This window comes from Camelus bactrianus, chromosome 6, assembly GCF_048773025.1.
Source record: "Camelus bactrianus isolate YW-2024 breed Bactrian camel chromosome 6, ASM4877302v1, whole genome shotgun sequence".
In the NCBI taxonomy this organism is placed as follows: Eukaryota; Metazoa; Chordata; class Mammalia; order Artiodactyla; family Camelidae; genus Camelus; species Camelus bactrianus.
Window position 1 is genome coordinate 599,438 of NC_133544.1, and position 16,374 is coordinate 615,811.

General features: G+C 57.2%; 1 gene segment (V, D, J or C); it reads left to right on the forward strand.

Annotated features, from left to right (window-relative positions):
- The first annotated feature begins 406 nt into the window (after nucleotides 1-406).
- The window catches only part of LOC105079990 (immunoglobulin alpha-2 heavy chain-like), a 51,960-nt gene continuing 35,992 nt past the window's right edge, over nucleotides 407-16,374 (forward strand). The window contains 1 exon segment of the C gene segment in view: nucleotides 407-437. Within this exon segment, the coding sequence occupies nucleotides 422-437 (16 nt within the window).

Genomic DNA, 16,374 nt, shown 5'->3' on the forward strand with positions numbered 1-16,374 from the left:
GAGGCCGGGCACCCCAGGCAACAGCCAGCCAAGCGGGCAGCACCCCTGTGGGAGGTAGGGAACAGGTGACCGCCGAGACTCCCACTCTCAGCCCAAGGTCCCAGGACACCACTCGCCCCACCCCCAGGCATCTATGTGAGGCGCCTCTGCTGCGTCTGGACTCCCCCAGGTCATCTGAGACAGAAACCACCCAGAGAAAAGGGAACTTCAGGAAGCAGGCAGTGCCACCGGTTTCAGTCCTGTTCTTAGTGTTCGCAGGGTTGCGGGCAGTCAGCTCACATCTACGGGAATCCAGCCAAGAAATCCTAGGAACTGGGGCTGCAGGCACAGAGATCAGCCTGGAGGAGCGCAGGTGCCTGGGGCCAGAGGAGGGAAGGGGTGGCGGCAGCACGGAGACCCAGGCTGCAGGGGAGCCACCTCCATGGCTTCCACCTTCGGTGAGTGCAGCCCAAGAGGAGCAGGGGCAGAGGGAGCGCAGGGGGCATTGGAGGGGAGGCCCCACCTCAGGGACCGCACAAGGCTCCAGGAGCATCTGAGTAGAAGGCTGGGAGCTGGTGGGCACAGACAGCCGGCCCAACACCTGGAAGGTCCAGGGACCAGGGGAGACTTCTGGGGACACTGGGGACACAAAAGAGGGTGAAGGTACCCAAGGACGAGGAGCTCTGCTGGGATGGCACCAGGGTGGGGCTCCAGGGAGAAAGCCAGCCCTGCTGGAAGGGCACCAGGGTGGGACTCTAGGGAGAGAATCCAGTCCTGGGGATAACACAGGGTTCAGGGAGTGGAGCGGAACTAGGCTGAGGGCTCTGCGTTGACCCAGAGGGTCAGAGGCTGCCAAGGGCCAGCACCAGGGACAAAGGTCAGGGAGGCTGAATGTAAGAGGTGGCAGAACACCTGGAGGTCAAGGAGGGCAGCCCCAGGCGCTCTGAAATCACATGGAGCTCGTCCACATGAGCAGAAGCCTGGGGGTGGACGGGGGCAAGAAGCTAACATGGAGTTCAAGAGAATTTGGAGCTTGTGCAAGTAAGAGGCCACTGAAGGGCAGGAGGGCAGGGGGACAGCCTCAGAGGTTCAAGGGAGCTGGTTGAGCTTGTGCAGGTGAGCGGGGGGCTTGAAGGGCAGGGGGCAACCTGAAGGGCTTCAGGGAGCAGGTTGAGCTTCTGCAGGGAACTAGAAGGCTGGGAGGACAAGAGGCAGCCCCAGGGACTTCACAGAGCAGGTTGTGCTTCTGCAGGGCAGCAGAGGGCTGGGAAGGCAGGGGGCAACCCCAGGGTTTCCAGGGAGCAGGTTGAGCTTGCACAGGTGAACGGAGGTCTACGAGGGCAGGGGGCAGCCCCAAGGAGCTCCTGGGAGCAGATTGAGCTTCTCCAGGGGAGCAGACGGCTGGGAGGGCAGGGAGCAGCCGTGAGGGGCTCCAGGGAGAAGGTTGAGCTTGTGCAGGTCAGCAGAGGTCTAGGAGGGCAAGAGGAAAGCCCCAGGGGCTCCAGGTTGCATTCAGAGCTTCCGCCTGCAGGCTGGGGGCAGGCAGGTACAGGACTGCCCTGAGGAGCTCCAAGGAGCTAGTAGAGCTTGTATTGGTGAACAGGGGGCTAGGAGTGCAGGGGGCAGCCTAAGGGGCTCCAGGTATAAGGTAAAGCTTGTGCAAGTAGCAGAGGGCTGGGAAGGCAGGGAGCAGCCCGAGGGGCTAAGGGAGCAGGTTGAGCTCATGAGGGTCAGCAGAGGCCTGGGAGTGCAGGGGGAAGCCCCAGGGGCTCCAGGGAACAGGTTGTGCATGTGCAGGGGAGCAGAGGGAAAGGAGCGCAGGGGGCAGCCCCAAGAGGCTCCAGGGAGCAGGTTGTGCATGTGCAGGGGAGCAGAGGGAAAGGAGCGCAGGGGGCAGCCCCAAGAGGCTCCAGGGAGCAGGTTGTGCATGTGCAGGGGAGCAGAGGGAAAGGAGCGCAGGGGGCAGCCCCAGGGGTTCCAGGGAGCAGGTTGAGCTTATGCAAGTGAGCGGAGGGCTGCAAGGGCAGGAGGCAGCCCCAGGGAATCCACGGAGCAGCTTGAGCTTGTGCAGGTGAGCGGAGGGCTGGGAGGTCAGGGGGCAGCCCCAGGGGCTCCAGGGCACAGGGTGAGCTTTGCATGGGTGCGGAGGGCAGGGAGGGCAGGGCGCAGCACCAGGAGTTCCAGAGAGCAGGTTGAGCTTCTGCAGGAGAGTAGAAGCCTGGGAGGTCAGGGAGCAGCCCCAGAGGCTCCAGGGAGCAGGTTGAGCATGTGCAGGGGAGCAGAGGGCTGGGAAGGCAGGGAGCAGTCCCAGGGGTTCCAGGGAGCAGGTTGAGCTTATGCAAGTGAGCGGAGGGCTGCGAGGGCAGGGGGCAGCCCCAAGGGGCTCCAGGGCACAGGTTGAGCGTCTGCAGGGGAGCAGAGGGCTGGGTGGGCAGAGGGCAGCACCAGTGGTTCCTGGTAGCAGGTTGAGCTTCTACAGAGGAGCAGAGGGTTGGGAGACCAGAGAGCAGCCACAGGGTCTCCAAGGAACAATCAGAGCTATGACCTGTAGGCTGGGGGCAGGCAGGTACAGGAGAGCCCTGAGGAACTCCAAGGAGCTGGTAGAGCTTGTATTGCTGAACAGGGGAATGGGAGGGCAGGAGGCAGCTTACAGAGGTCCAGGAAGCCAGTTGTAATTGTGAGAATGAGCAAAGGGTCAACACAACAGCGGGGCTCCCCTGTAGCTAGCGGATTAAAGCCCGGATCTAAAGTACAGCCACACGAGGAGCTGAGCCAGGTTGACGGCTGTGGGGATGGTCAGAGGGGCCACGGCTGCTCCTGGCCAGTGTCTCCTGGGACAAGGGTCTCAGAGGCTGCCAGTGAGCAGGGGGCTGAGGTCAGAGGACAGGGACATGGGAGCTACAAGCTGGGGTGGCGTCAGGGGCCCAGGTGTGAGGGGGAAGTGAGCTGAGGGGCTCCAGCTGGAGGACCAGAAGAGGGACAGGAGCTCCCTGAGGCACAGACTCCGCAGCCTGGCTGAGGCAACAGGGATGAAAGGGGAGGGGCCAAGGAGGAGGCCTGCAGGGCCAGGGGCCAGGGGGCCAGGGGCCAGGGTCCAGGGGGCCAGGGGCCAGGGCCCAGGTGCTCTGGCTGCAGAGCTGACCCAGAAGACACGGGCGCGGAGGGCAAAGAGCAGGCCAGGCAAGGGGCCACGAGCAGGCTTCTGGGTGGTGGAGGCCCACCACGCCAAGGAGAGGCCCGCTCACCCAGGGCAGGGCCGGGCTGGGGCAGCAGGACGGTGAGCTCAGGGGACCAGCGGACGCTGGCCAGGAGCAGGCAGCACTGGTCAGGACTCAGACACAGGGCTCAGTCAGGCCACGCACTTGCAGGAGGTCAGGGACCTGGGGGGCTGTCACCCAGGTGATCACCCAGCGCTGACCCACAGCTACAGAGGCACGAGGCCCTGGGTGGTGAGGGCCCTGCCGGCCAGCTGCTTTGCAGACATTCTGGAAGCACGTGGGCGCTGGGCTCAGTGGTGCCCTGACCTGGGCTCGTGACACCCTGCCTGGACCCTCCCAGGGGTGAAGCCCTGGTGGTCACACGGCCTGCTTTCTTGCAGCCTCCCCCAAGGCCCCATCGGTCTATCCTCTGACTGCTAGATGCGGGGACACGCCTGGCTCCACGGTGGCCTTCGGCTGCCTGGTCTGGGGCTACATCCCTGAGCCGGTGACGGTGACCTGGAACTCAGGCGCTGTGGCATCCACACCTTCCCATCTGTTTTCATGTCCTTGGGGCTCTACTCCCTCAGCAGCTTGGTGACCCTGCCCACCGGCAGCTCGTCCAGCAAGACTTTCATCTGCAACGTAGCCCACCCGACCAGCAACAACAAGGTGGACAAGCATGTGGATAAGTAGACAGGCCTCAGGGCGGGCATCCACACCCAGACAGGACCAAGGTCAGCCCTCCTCCCGGATCGAACCACATGCCAGGATGGCGACCTCTGCCCAGAGTATCAGAGGAGGAGCGGTCTCCTCGCCTGGAGGCCTCCCAGGCTATAGGACGGGTCCTCTGGGTGTTTCTGTCAGGTCCAAGGTGGGCACAGGATGCACACCTCTACCACACATAGCTGGTGCTGGACCTGCCAAAATCTGTCCCTGACTTATGCCGCCCCAACAGACCTGTCGCCCTCACCCAGAAACCTCCTGTCTGCTTTCTTTACAGGAACGAATGGAGGATGCAAGTGTCCCAAATGTCCAGGTGAGTCAGACAAGCCACTCCCTCTTTAACAAGATGGTGGCCACAGCCCTGGCGTGCTGGGAATACATGTGTCCTGGAGAAGGCTGGCCCAGGAGCTAACCCCCCACCTGTCTTCCCTGCCAGCCCCTGAGCTCCCGGGAGGGCCCTCCGTCTTCGTCTTCCCCCCGAAACCCAAGGACGTCCTCTCCATTTCTGGGAGGCCCGAGGTCACGTGCGTTGTGGTGGACGTGGGTAAGGAAGACCCCGAGGTCAATTTCAACTGGTACATTGATGGCGTTGAGGTGCGAACGGCCAACACGAAGCCAAAGGAGGAACAGTTCAACAGCACGTACCGCGTGGTCAGCGTCCTGACCATCCAGCACCAGGACTGGCTGACGGGGAAGGAGTTCAAGTGCAAGGTCAACAACAAAGCTCTCCCGGCCCCCATCGAGAGGACCATCTCCAAGGCCAAAGGTGGGACGGACAACGGGCGCGGGAGGGTCCTGTGGGGCTGCTCGGAGTGACCGTCGGGCTCACAGACACGCCTGTCCCCACAGGGCAGACCCGGGAGCCGCAGGTGTACACCCTGGCCCCACACCGGGAAGAGCTGGCCAAGGACACCGTGAGCGTAACCTGCCTGGTCAAAGGCTTCTACCCACCTGACATCAACGTTGAGTGGCAGAGGAACCGACAGCCAGAGTCAGAGGGCGCCTACGCCACCACGCTGCCCCAGCTGGACAACGACGGGACCTACTTCCTCTACAGCAAGCTCTCGGTGGGAAAGAACACGTGGCAGCGGGGAGAAACCTTCACCTGTGTGGTGATGCACGAGGCCCTGCACAACCACTACACCCAGAAATCCATCACCCAGTCTTCGGGTAAATGAGCCTCACCCCGGCACCCCAGCGAACACCCCTCCCCGAGGCCCTCAGGGTCCAGCACGGATGCCTGAGCCCCACCCCTGTGTACATACCTCCCGGGCCAGCATGAAATAAAACACCCAGTGCCTCCCTGGGGCCCTGCAACCCTGTCATGGTTCTTTCCGAGCAGAGCTCTGGCGCTCGCAGGGCCTGCGGGAGGCGGGGGCAGGTCAGGCTCTCAGGACAAACTTCGTGCCATCAGGGAACTGGGGGTGACCCCAGGCAAGGGATGGGGTCTGCCAGAGGCAGCAGCTCCCCAGGGTCCAGCGTCTGGCCAGCACCTACTCAGGCTGGAGTATGTAGAGGGGACGGGTAGAGCCTCGCAGGAACCCTCACGGAAATGAGTGCACGGTTCATCCCACCTCTGTCCAAGCACACATGTGGGACAGTGGCAGGTCCTTGTCCCCGCAGTTCCCGTCCCCGGGGCCTCGAGGGTCCACGTGCTGACACCCTGTCAACATGGGAGCCACGCCTGGCCGGCGATGGGGGCACAGGCCTCCTGCTCCCAGGACACACGGAGATCAGGCCCCACCCTCCCGCAGGCGAGGTGCTCAGGGCCAGATCTGTACACTCGAGGGGACACTCACCCAGACTCGTAGGAAAAAAGCCCTCTCATGGAGCACACCAGCCTGCACACCCCTCGTCCACCTGCAAACTCACGCACACGCATGTGCCTGTGCAACTGCACACAAGGGCACAACCACACAAGTGCACACAAGCCAGCCTTGCTCACTGGGTCCTCAACGGGGTACCCGCCCAGGGCCAGAACAGAGCCTGGAGCCGGGTCTTGTGAACCCTCTGTGGACACCAGCTTGGTCCCCACTCCTCAAAGCCCCAGCAGCACTGACCACACTCTGACCACACTGCCCGGCTCAAACCCCCACCCCTCCTCTCCCCAGGACACCTGCGCCCCCTCCTCAACACACAGAGACCCAACACCCCACTGGTCCCTAGCACGCCCACCCCACCCCCTCGGGCATAGAGGGACACCCCAAGGTTGCCTCCGCCCTTCCCTGCAGTAGTACCCACCACAGACCTGCTCTGCAGACCCCTGCCGTCTAGGCCTGGCCTCCAGTGGGAGGGAAGGCAGGGGTCAGGGCACCCTCTCCCCAGAGGACCCCATGAAAGGCACCGCAGAGGAGAGGATGAGGGACACACACTGGCCACGCCGAGATCTGGGCCCAAGGAGTCCGGCCAAGACTGAGGCCCAAGCTGGAGGAACGGGGGACACGAGGTCGGTGCCCAGGGATTGACCTCAGGGAACCATTGATCCAGCCACCCAGGGGGATCCTAGTGCCCCACCTGCCCGGTCACAGAGAGACCCACACTCAGGCGCCACTGACCCTGCCCTGGCACGTCACGGGCAGCCACAGAGCTGACCACCCCCTCCCTGTCCAGAGCCACTCCTGGAGGAGGAGAGCTGTGCCGAGGCCCAGAGCGGGGAGCTGGACGGGCTGTGGACCACCATCTCCATCTTCATCACCCTCTTCCTGCTCAGCGTGTGCTACAGCGCCACAGTGACCCTCTTCAAGGTGGGCGGGCCAGGCCAGCTGTCCCTGCTGTCCCCACACAGTGCCCGCACAGTCCCCCTTAACTGTCCATTCCCTGTCCCTCCCTGTCCTTCTCTGTCTCTCCAGTCCATTCTGTTCTCTCACTGTCCCTCTCTGTCCCTGTCGGGACGTCGCTGTCCGTAGCTATGCCCACGCAGTCCTCGCGCCACCCCACCGGAGCACACTCGCGGCCGGCAGGCCCCGGGCTGGGAGGCCAGGTCCTTGGGGGAAGCTGGCATGGGGGCCCCGGCTTTGCTCACACCCGCCGTCCCTGCAGGTGAAGTGGATCTTCTCCTCGGTGGTGGAGCTGAAGCAGACGATCGTCCCAGACTACAGAAACATGATCGGGCAGGGGGCCTAGCGTGTCTTCTGGGGGTGTCCACGGCCACCCCAGGCCTCAGAGGTACCCCAATCATCACTCCAAGCTGCTCAGCCACTACTCCGCCCGCTGCCCTGCCAGCTCTGACCTCTCGGCCGTCCTCACCCGCACCTCCATCCTCCGACCTCACGGCCACCACCGACCACACCCTGCACCCTGCCAACAATCAGAGGACCAAGTGGACAGCAGGTGCTACCACCAACCTGAGCTGAGGGGTCTGCCTGTCCTCACCGGGAGTGCCCGGGGCACCCTGGGGTTCCTCTGGAAGAGCAGGAAGCTGGCATCCCGGGGCAGTGGGCACGGCCCGCTCTCTGTGGACAATCTCAGGCCTGGTGACAAAGGACGGTTCCAAAAAGGAGGCACACTGTGTGAGATGTCTGCTGGAACAGTGCTGCCCCGGCCGACCTCACTCAGCAGGGAAGCCTCTGGATGTGCCACCAACGTTCAGCCAAGTGCTCAGCTCTGAGAAGGGCCTGGGCCCATGGCCCCTACAGTAGACAGCTCTGCCAGGAAGGGGGTGACGTTTCCTCGCCAGAGCTTCCCAGAGACGGGCCTGGAGACAGGGTCCCCCACGGGCAGAACGCAGCCTCGCTGGACAGACCAAGAGGGACACTGGCAAAACAGGGCAGTATCCGCAGCCAGCCTGTCCCGTGGCCAGCGGCCTGAGACACGTTCAGCAGGAGCACCCTGCACTGGGCGGTGGGGTGAGAGGCGAGCCCCGGGAGGAGGGGGCCCGACAGACTGGAATCCCGGCCCGAGACCCCTAGGCCTCTCCTGTCTTGACCCTGGATGGGGAGGGGCAGGCCCCACTGCCGGATGGTGGCGGGGGAGGGGGGGCGCTACAGCCAGAGGTCACGCCAGGCCTCGCTTGGGAAGCTGTGCATCCTTTCTAAACGTCTGGCACCCACGAACTTTCTGCGCTGTTTATCTTTGGTTGGGTTTTTTGTTGGGAGACTCTGGCTTGTCATGTTTTGGGTTGTTCAGACAATAAAGCATCCTTTACCATTCCATAGCTGTCTGGGAATCGCTCTGTGTTGCGGCCCCTCCCCTGGTGCCTCCACAGCCTGGCTGCCCTCCACACCCTCCCAGCCCCAGGCCCCAGCTCTCCCCCCACCACACCCATCCCTGGGGTTCCCTGGGGGTGCGGAGTCAGCAGCAAGTCCCAGGTGTCGGACGCCTGGTCAGCACGGCTGCTGTAACACGCAGCACAGTCGGGTTGGAACCACAGAAATGATTGTCTCCCGTCCTGGAGCGGCACGTCCCAGGTCGAGGAGCGTGAGGGCCACTGTGCCCACCGGCTGCCTAGGCTGCAGGGCCGGAGTCAGGACTCAGTCCTCCCGGGAGGCCAGACCCTGAGCTCCAGTCCCTCCTGGTGGTTCCATCTCAAAGGAACAGTCTCAGGTCCCGGGTTGTAGGAGACACAGCACTCCCCAGAGGGCAGACACAGGAGCCACAGCTGTCTGCCCTTCGCAGGAAATGCTCCAGGAAACGGAGGCCAGCGCCTGGTCAGGGTTGGCTCTGCTGGGCGATCCAGGCCAGCACTACTGGAGAGCTCAGTCATCCACGGGACACGGCCCTGGGCGGCTGGACATTGTCCAAGTGTCTGTGTGAGCCTTTCAGTGTCTCAGGGCAGAGGGGGCGAAATCAATGTGCCGAGTCTGTGGCTCCACGGCCCCAGGGGAGGCCAGCAGGACAGGCTCCTGGCGGGGAGTTGGGACCAGCACTGAGTGTCTGTCAGTAAAGCCACAGCACCCCAGGGACATTGGGAAGGGCCATTCCAGCTTCCTGTGGCGGAAAGACAAACAGACAGACAAACAGAGAGACAGAGGAAGACAGAGAATTTTATGCAGTACAGGGATTGCTCGCTCCAGTGGGCTCCGCACCAAAGACGGTGAGGCCATGGGGCGGGCAGCCGGGTCCAGGAACATGGCCGGCCCTCAGGGACCCTGCCAGGCGTGAGGACACTGGGCACCCTCTGCCTCCAGGGTGCTCCGGAAACCATCCTGGGGGTCTCCCCCACTCGCAATCTCCCTCACACGGAACACCTAACCAACAAGCTGAACATGCCTATGGTCCCTGCGGCCTGCCCGGCCCCAGGCCCTGCCCCTCACCCCCATCCCCTGGACCACGGATCTGCCTCCAGCCACTCATTCCCATGGGGACAGCAGGACGGTCGATACCGGGCTGGCCCCACGGGTCCTCGAGGAGCACCAGTCCCAGAACAGCTGCCCCCCACCAGGCCTGAGGGCCCCGTCCTGACCCTGGGGCAACACCAGGCCACAGCGCATAACCCATGCACAACCCCTCCTGGGCCCCTGGAAGCCAAGTGGCCGACGCCTTCCCTTGAGCCCCTGGGTCAGCACCGGTGTGAGCCTGAAGTCAGCCTCCTGCTGCTCCTGTCCCCTCGGGGCCCTGCCCCGGGCAAGACCACCGACACACTCCTGTCAGCGTCACACCTCTCCTGCCTGCACCCCCATCTCACACACACACACACACACACACACACACACACACACAAACACACACACACACACACCCCCTGGGCTGCCACCCCACTGCGCCTCTGGGCCCCCACCAGGTGCCCCCTCCTCCCGCACTCCAAGGGGAACGTCTGCCACTCTGAGCTTTGAAAACCTGCATTGCTGTCCGTGTGTGGTGTCCGTGGATGTGGAGAAAAGAAACCCTTGTGCACTGTTGGTGAGGACATAAAATGGCATTACCGTTGTGCAAAACGGTTTGGAAGCCCCTCAGAGAAATTTCAGAAACAACTACCACACTTGCAGCAATCCCACTGCTTACAATAAACCCGAGCGAACAGGCAACAGGTCTTAAAGAGGCACTTGAACACCCACTTCCCAGCAGCTCCGTTGACAATACCTACCACGAGGCGGGAACGCGAGTGTCCTTCCGTGGATGGACAGATGAGCACGATGTGGGCTGAGCGTACAATGGAACAGCACTGCCCCTGAAGAAAGAGGAACAGTGTGACGTGTGTGACAGCACGGGGGCACCTGGAGGACATCGGAACGCGTACCGTGAGCCAGGGGCAAGACGGTGAATCGTGTGCGATTCCACTTGTGTGAGCGATTACGAGTGGCCGCATTCCCAGAAAGACAAAACACAGAAGTGGCTGCAGCCGGGGGAGAACGGGGGGTGTTGTTTACGGGCATAGGGTTTCACACGTAAAGACGGGGAGAGTTATGGAGACGCAGGTGGTCGTGATTGCACTTTATGAATGTACTCACTGTCCCCAAGACCCGGAGAAAGGTGTAACATGGTACACTTCCTTAGGGGCAACTCCTATTCTTTTACCACGATAAAAAAAACCTTTTAAGCGGGAGAAATCTAACCCATTCAATAACATCTGAACGCCTTCAGGAAGACCTGGAGCCTGTGTCCCTCCCTGTGGAAGAAACCGGCTGCAGCAGGATGGAGCTGCACACCTGCCTGGCCCAGGGCTGACCCCCTGCGGAGGCCGGCGGACGCCGCGGGAGCAGCGTCTCCACGCTGACGGCGTGAGGGGGCAGGGCGGTGACAACGTGCACGGCTGCAGCACAGCCCCCCAGCCAAAGGACGGCTCCTACAGTTTGCTCTCCAACAGGTGTAAACTTCTCTTCTGAACAACCCTAACCTAGAGACACACAAAGGGAAGGGAACGCTAGGAAAGCTGCTCACGCCTTAGCTAACCTGACGTAGAACAAGGACAGCACTACCCACTGCGTGTCGGCCACCGTGGACCACGTTAAGCTTCCCGATTAAAAGGCAGCAATACACTTTGTGTCTCCACCTAATGCAGGGAAATTACCTCAGATGTAATATAAAATTGCCAACCCTCCTCCAGGAAAGGCTTGAACTCCCATTGCCCATCTTACGTATCTTCGGCTGATGTTCACTTCTCGTGTTGATGAATAACCTCCGTCTTGGGTGTCCTGCAGCTTATATGCTGAGGTATGTAGCATCACCACTAGCACGTCTTATGTCAGACGGAAGAGGGTGGGGGCGGCCGGTACAGGTTGGTTATGAGAGAAGGAGACGGAGACGATGGAGCAGAAGGACACAGAGCACATTCACATTATATCTACATGAGGACCACGTCTCCCTGGAGAAAAATGGAGACGGGCAGAGAGACTCCTGTACAGCCAAGGCGCTGAAGAAAGGTCCACGAGGAGTCACGTAGGGAGGGAAGAGAGGTACTCGGTTTGGAGCGCAGCCTCGAGGAGGGGACCCGGGACGGGGAGACACGTCATGGGCCCGGAGGTCTTCCCTGGGGAGAGGGCAGCTTGAGAGCATTAGTAATATGAATGCTAACCAAGTTAGGGAAAAGAACAGATGAAAACAGTTTGAACCTTCACAGGGACCTGGAAAATATAAAAAGAGAACCACTCACCAGAGGGCTACAATAGCTAAAACTTAAAACACTGGAAGGGGCGAACAGGGGACTAGGTGACACCGGAGACCCCACGTGACCTGGAAGACAGAACCATGGGAATTACCCAGTCAGAACTACAAAAGGAAGAACAACTTTTTTAAAATTGAGAGCAGTTTAAGGAATCTATGGAACTACATCCACTGTCCTAACATTGGCATGATCGGGCTCCCAGAAGCAGAAGAGAGAGAGAAAACAGTTGAAAATGTACTTAATGAAATTATGGCAAAAACTCACCAACCATGAAGAAAGAGAGACATTTCCAGGCGTAGGAATCACACAGTCCCAAACAAACAGAACCCACAGAGACCCACACCAGGACACGTCACAATTAAATTGGCAAAAGTTAAGGATAAAGAGAGAATTCTGAAGACAGAAAGAGAACAACACTGTCACGGACAAGGAACTGCCACAAAGTTAGCAGTTGATTTTTCTGCAGAAACTCTGCAGACCACATGGGAGAGGAATGATCTAAACAAATGCTGAATGGAAAATACCTACAACCTAGGAGGTGTCACCCCGCAAATTTGTCGTTTACACCTGAAGGAGAGACAAGAACTTCTCAGGCAAGCAAACACTGGAGCAGTTCATCAACCCTCAGAGACACGTCAAAGGTCTTCCTGGAGGGGAACACACAGGCTATTGCAAGATGCAAGAATTTACAGCAAAGGCAAATCCCACTAAAAGGCAAATTAAAGCCTGGGGATCATCAACTAAATAAACAAAAGATCAAAAGATAAAATACATAAAATTAACTGTGACTGCAGTAAACACCAGTTCACAGGAAGAAGTAAAATATAACATCAAAAAAACGGGGGGCTCACAGAGGGAACTAAAAAAAAAACAAACAAACATGTGAAAAGCTGCTCACATTCCTAATCATTAGGGAAATGTAAATCAAAACCAAAATGAGATGTCACCACAAAGACTACAAGTAAGAAATATTGGTGAAGAGATGGGGTAAACGGAACCCTGTCGCTGTTAGCAGGAGTGCAAATTGGTGCAGCCTCGGGGGAAAACAGTAAGGAGTATCCTCAAAACAACTAAAGACAGAACTATCACACGCTCCAGCAATTCCACTCCTGCCTATACATCCGAAGGAAACAAAAACAAGAATTTGAAAAGATACATGCACCCCAAGGTACATAGCAACTTTATGAACAGGAGTCAGCATACGGAAGCAACACAAGTGTCTGTCGGCAGAAAATGGATACAGGTGGTACGATGTGTACGCACGACGGAATAATGCTCAGCCGTGCAGAAGAATGATTTCTGCCGTTTGTGACACTGGTGGTTCTCTGCACTATGAGGCTTAGTGAAGTAAGTCAGACAAAGGCAAATGCTCTACGATATCACTTGTATGTGGAATCTAAACATTAATAGAAGTGAATAAATATAACAACAGGAAAACAGACACACAGATAGACAGATCAAATTAGTGGTTACCCGCGTGGAGAGGAGAGGGGGAAGGGGCTACGTAAGGACAGGGAATTAACAAATACCAACTACTATGTATAAAATACATAGGCTACTAGGACTATTGCACAGCACAGGGAGTAGAGTCAGTGCTTCTAATAACTTCAACTGGAATGTAGTCTCTAAAAGAATTGAATCACCATTTGGTATGCTGTCCACCTGAAACTAATGTAACGTTGTCAATGAAGTGTATTTAACTTAAGTATATGTACATACACAAATTCATATCAAACTAAGGAACCATCTTCAAATTCCACCCACCACACTGGGGATCAATCATGCTTCTCTGTGGGGCGGGACTCCAAGACATTGGGCCGAGAAGACGCCTCAGGTTACGAAAATGGACATGGCTCCTGCCCCGAGACACACGAGGTCTTGGGACGCTGGTCCAGACTGCGTTCTTTCTCTGAAACTACCTTACGTTACGTGAGGCTCATTTGCTGTCCATGAGGCCTTTTCCACGTCAGACAGTGACTGAGCCATGTGTGTGCCCAAGGCCTTCCAGGCCGCTGTCCGTGGTCCTGACTTGGACTAGCAGGCTCTCTCAGCTACTGTCCATGGTTCTGCTTCTGCTGCTCTGCACGGGGTAATGATATTTTTAGATTAAACACACTTTGCCCTTTTAGGGTAGTTTTAGGCCAACAGATACGTTGAGCAGAAAGTCACAGAGTTCCATAACTTCCAGTGCCCCCACACGTACGCCCAGTTTCACCTATTATGAACATCTATCTCCAGTGTGCTACACTTGTCAGAAATGATGAGCCAACTTAATACATTATGATTAACTGAAGCCCATAGGCAACACCATGGCTCACTATCATCTGCACAGTTCTATGAGTTTTGACAAACGCATGGTGTCATTTGCATCCAGAAGCCCCGAGGCTGCTGTCCATGGAACTGCCTTGATCAGGTACACTGTTCAGACTGCTGCCCATCGGTCCACCATTTCAGCAACACACAGTACAATTTCACTGCCTTAAGACCCCCTGTACCTCACCTCCTCATTTCCCACCCCTCCCACACAAACTCCTGGCAGCCACTCATCTTCTCATTGCCTCCATAGATGAGCTCCTTCAAATACCGTTTAGTAGGAATCTCACAGAGAGTATAACCTTCTCCGGTTGGCTCCTCTCACTTAGCAATGTGCATTTTCATTTCCTCATGTCCTTTTGTGGCTCAATGGCTCATTTCTTCTTCTTTTTTAATGGTCATTTCTTACTTTGGGGGACTATGGGAGGGTAATTAATTTTTCTTAATGGAGATACTGGGGATTGAAGCAAGTACCTCATGCATGCTAAGCACACGCTCTATCATTGATCAATACCGTCCCCCCATTTCTTCTCCTATTAACTTCTTTTTTCAACAGCTTTATTGAGATACAATTGATACACAAAATAAACGCATATATTCAAGGTACACCTGAGTTTGCACATACGCAGACACCTGTGAAACCATCATTACTGTCAAGGTAGTCGATATATCCATTCCTCTAGAAGTTTCCTTGTGCTTTGGGTTTATTGGGATGGGGGGGAGGAGCACACGTATGTGAAGAACATTTATCACGAAATCTACTCTCTTAACAAATATCTGGGTGCACAATGCAGTGTTGTAAACCGTAGGCACAATGTTACACACAGAGCCTCGGAATAGAACTCATTTTGCATAACTGGAAATTTATACCTATTGAATCACAGCAGAATCAAAGAATATCACCACAGAAAATCAATGAAGCACAAAAGAAAGAAGCCAGAAGGAATAGAGGAACAAATTATCTACAAGACAGACAGAGAACTATTAAAAACAACAGTGATAATAGGCCTTTCCCTGCCACAATTACCTTAAATGTAAACGGATTAAATTATCAGAGCAGAAGACACAGAGCAGCTGAGTGGATAACAAGCAAGGTCCAAATCTGTGCCATCACAAGGGACTCACTTTAGGTTTAAGGACACATGTAGGCTGGTCATGAAGGGATGGAAAAACGTACTCCATGAGAAAGGCAAACAAAAGGAAGCAAGGATGGGTACACTTGGACAAAATAGACTTGAAGGTAAAAACAGTCATAAGACACCCAGAAGGACGCTATACAATGATGAAAAACTCAATTCTTCACAGACGGCTTCGTCCTTTTTATTCTGAAATCCTATCCCACTGTCTGGATGCATCCACTCACCTACTGAGGGACATCCTGGGCGCATCCAAGTTTGAGTTAAGCTACGAACAAAGCACCTGCAGACATTTATAAACCATAAACATCGCTGCACAGATTTGGGGTGGACATGAGTTTTCAGCCCATTTGAACAGGTGAGTAACTAGGAATGCAGTTGCTGGGTTGTATGGCAAGATTAGGTTTAGATTTTGGAGAACCTGCCGAGCTCTCCTGCAGACGGGCTCTTCCGTTTTGCACCCACCCGCAGCGGAGGAGGCCTCCTGCTGCCCCACACCCTCACCAGCGTTGGGAGGTGCCGGGTTTCGGTGTTGCTTCTGGACGTCCACCGTTCTAACAGCTGCGTGGTGGTCTTACTTGTTTTCACTTACAGGCTCCAGCGACGTAGGACGTGGAAGAAACTTGCGCTTCCTTCTCTGCATCTGTGAGTCTTCCTAGGTGACAGGTCTGTCCAGGGCTTTTAGTCATTTTTAACTGGGTTGTTTCTTTCCTTGTTGCTGACTTTTAACAGTTCTCTGCATATTTCGGACACGAGTCCTTTATCAGATACGAGGTTTGCAGATGTGTGATTCTCCCAGTCTCTGGCCTGCCTTTCATTCTCTCGACAGTGTCTTCCACAGGCAGGCATTTTCCACTTCAGTTAAGTTCCACTAACTATGTTTCCTTTTCACAAAGTGTGCTTTTTCATTGTACCTACAAACTCACTGCCAAAATCATCCCTCCAATTGGTGCTCCTGACCGGCTGATCCACACGTGCCCGGGAAAAAGGCCTGTCAGAGGCTGCCCGAGGGTGGAGCAGTGAGGCGGGTGGCTCCCGCAGTCTGAGGGAGGTACAGAGCGCCCCACCTGCAGAGAGGCTGGGGCCAGCCTGCCGGAGCTCATTCCAGAGGGAACCACAGGCCGTGGGCTGTCGGGATCATCTGAGCGGACCATGCCAAGCCTCCCGTTCTGGAAGACAGCCCACACCAGCCACTGGGGTGGGCACTGCAGGGAGAGGCTGCCCCCACCTGAGCCTCTTCAGTGCCTCTAGAACATTCTGTCACGTGGAGTCAGACGGAGCCGAGTTCCCATGTTGCTGCAAAGTGGACTTGGGGGTGAAGTGTCACAAGACCCCTGGGTTGCTGTGCAGCCCACACCTCTAGGGATGACTGTGGTGAATGTGGAAGGTACTGGTCCCAGGCTCCTGAGAGAAGCCAGCCCAGAGGGGACATGTCCTGTGGGGGACACGTCCTGTGGGGGACTGTGCAGGGCTGGGAGCCTGA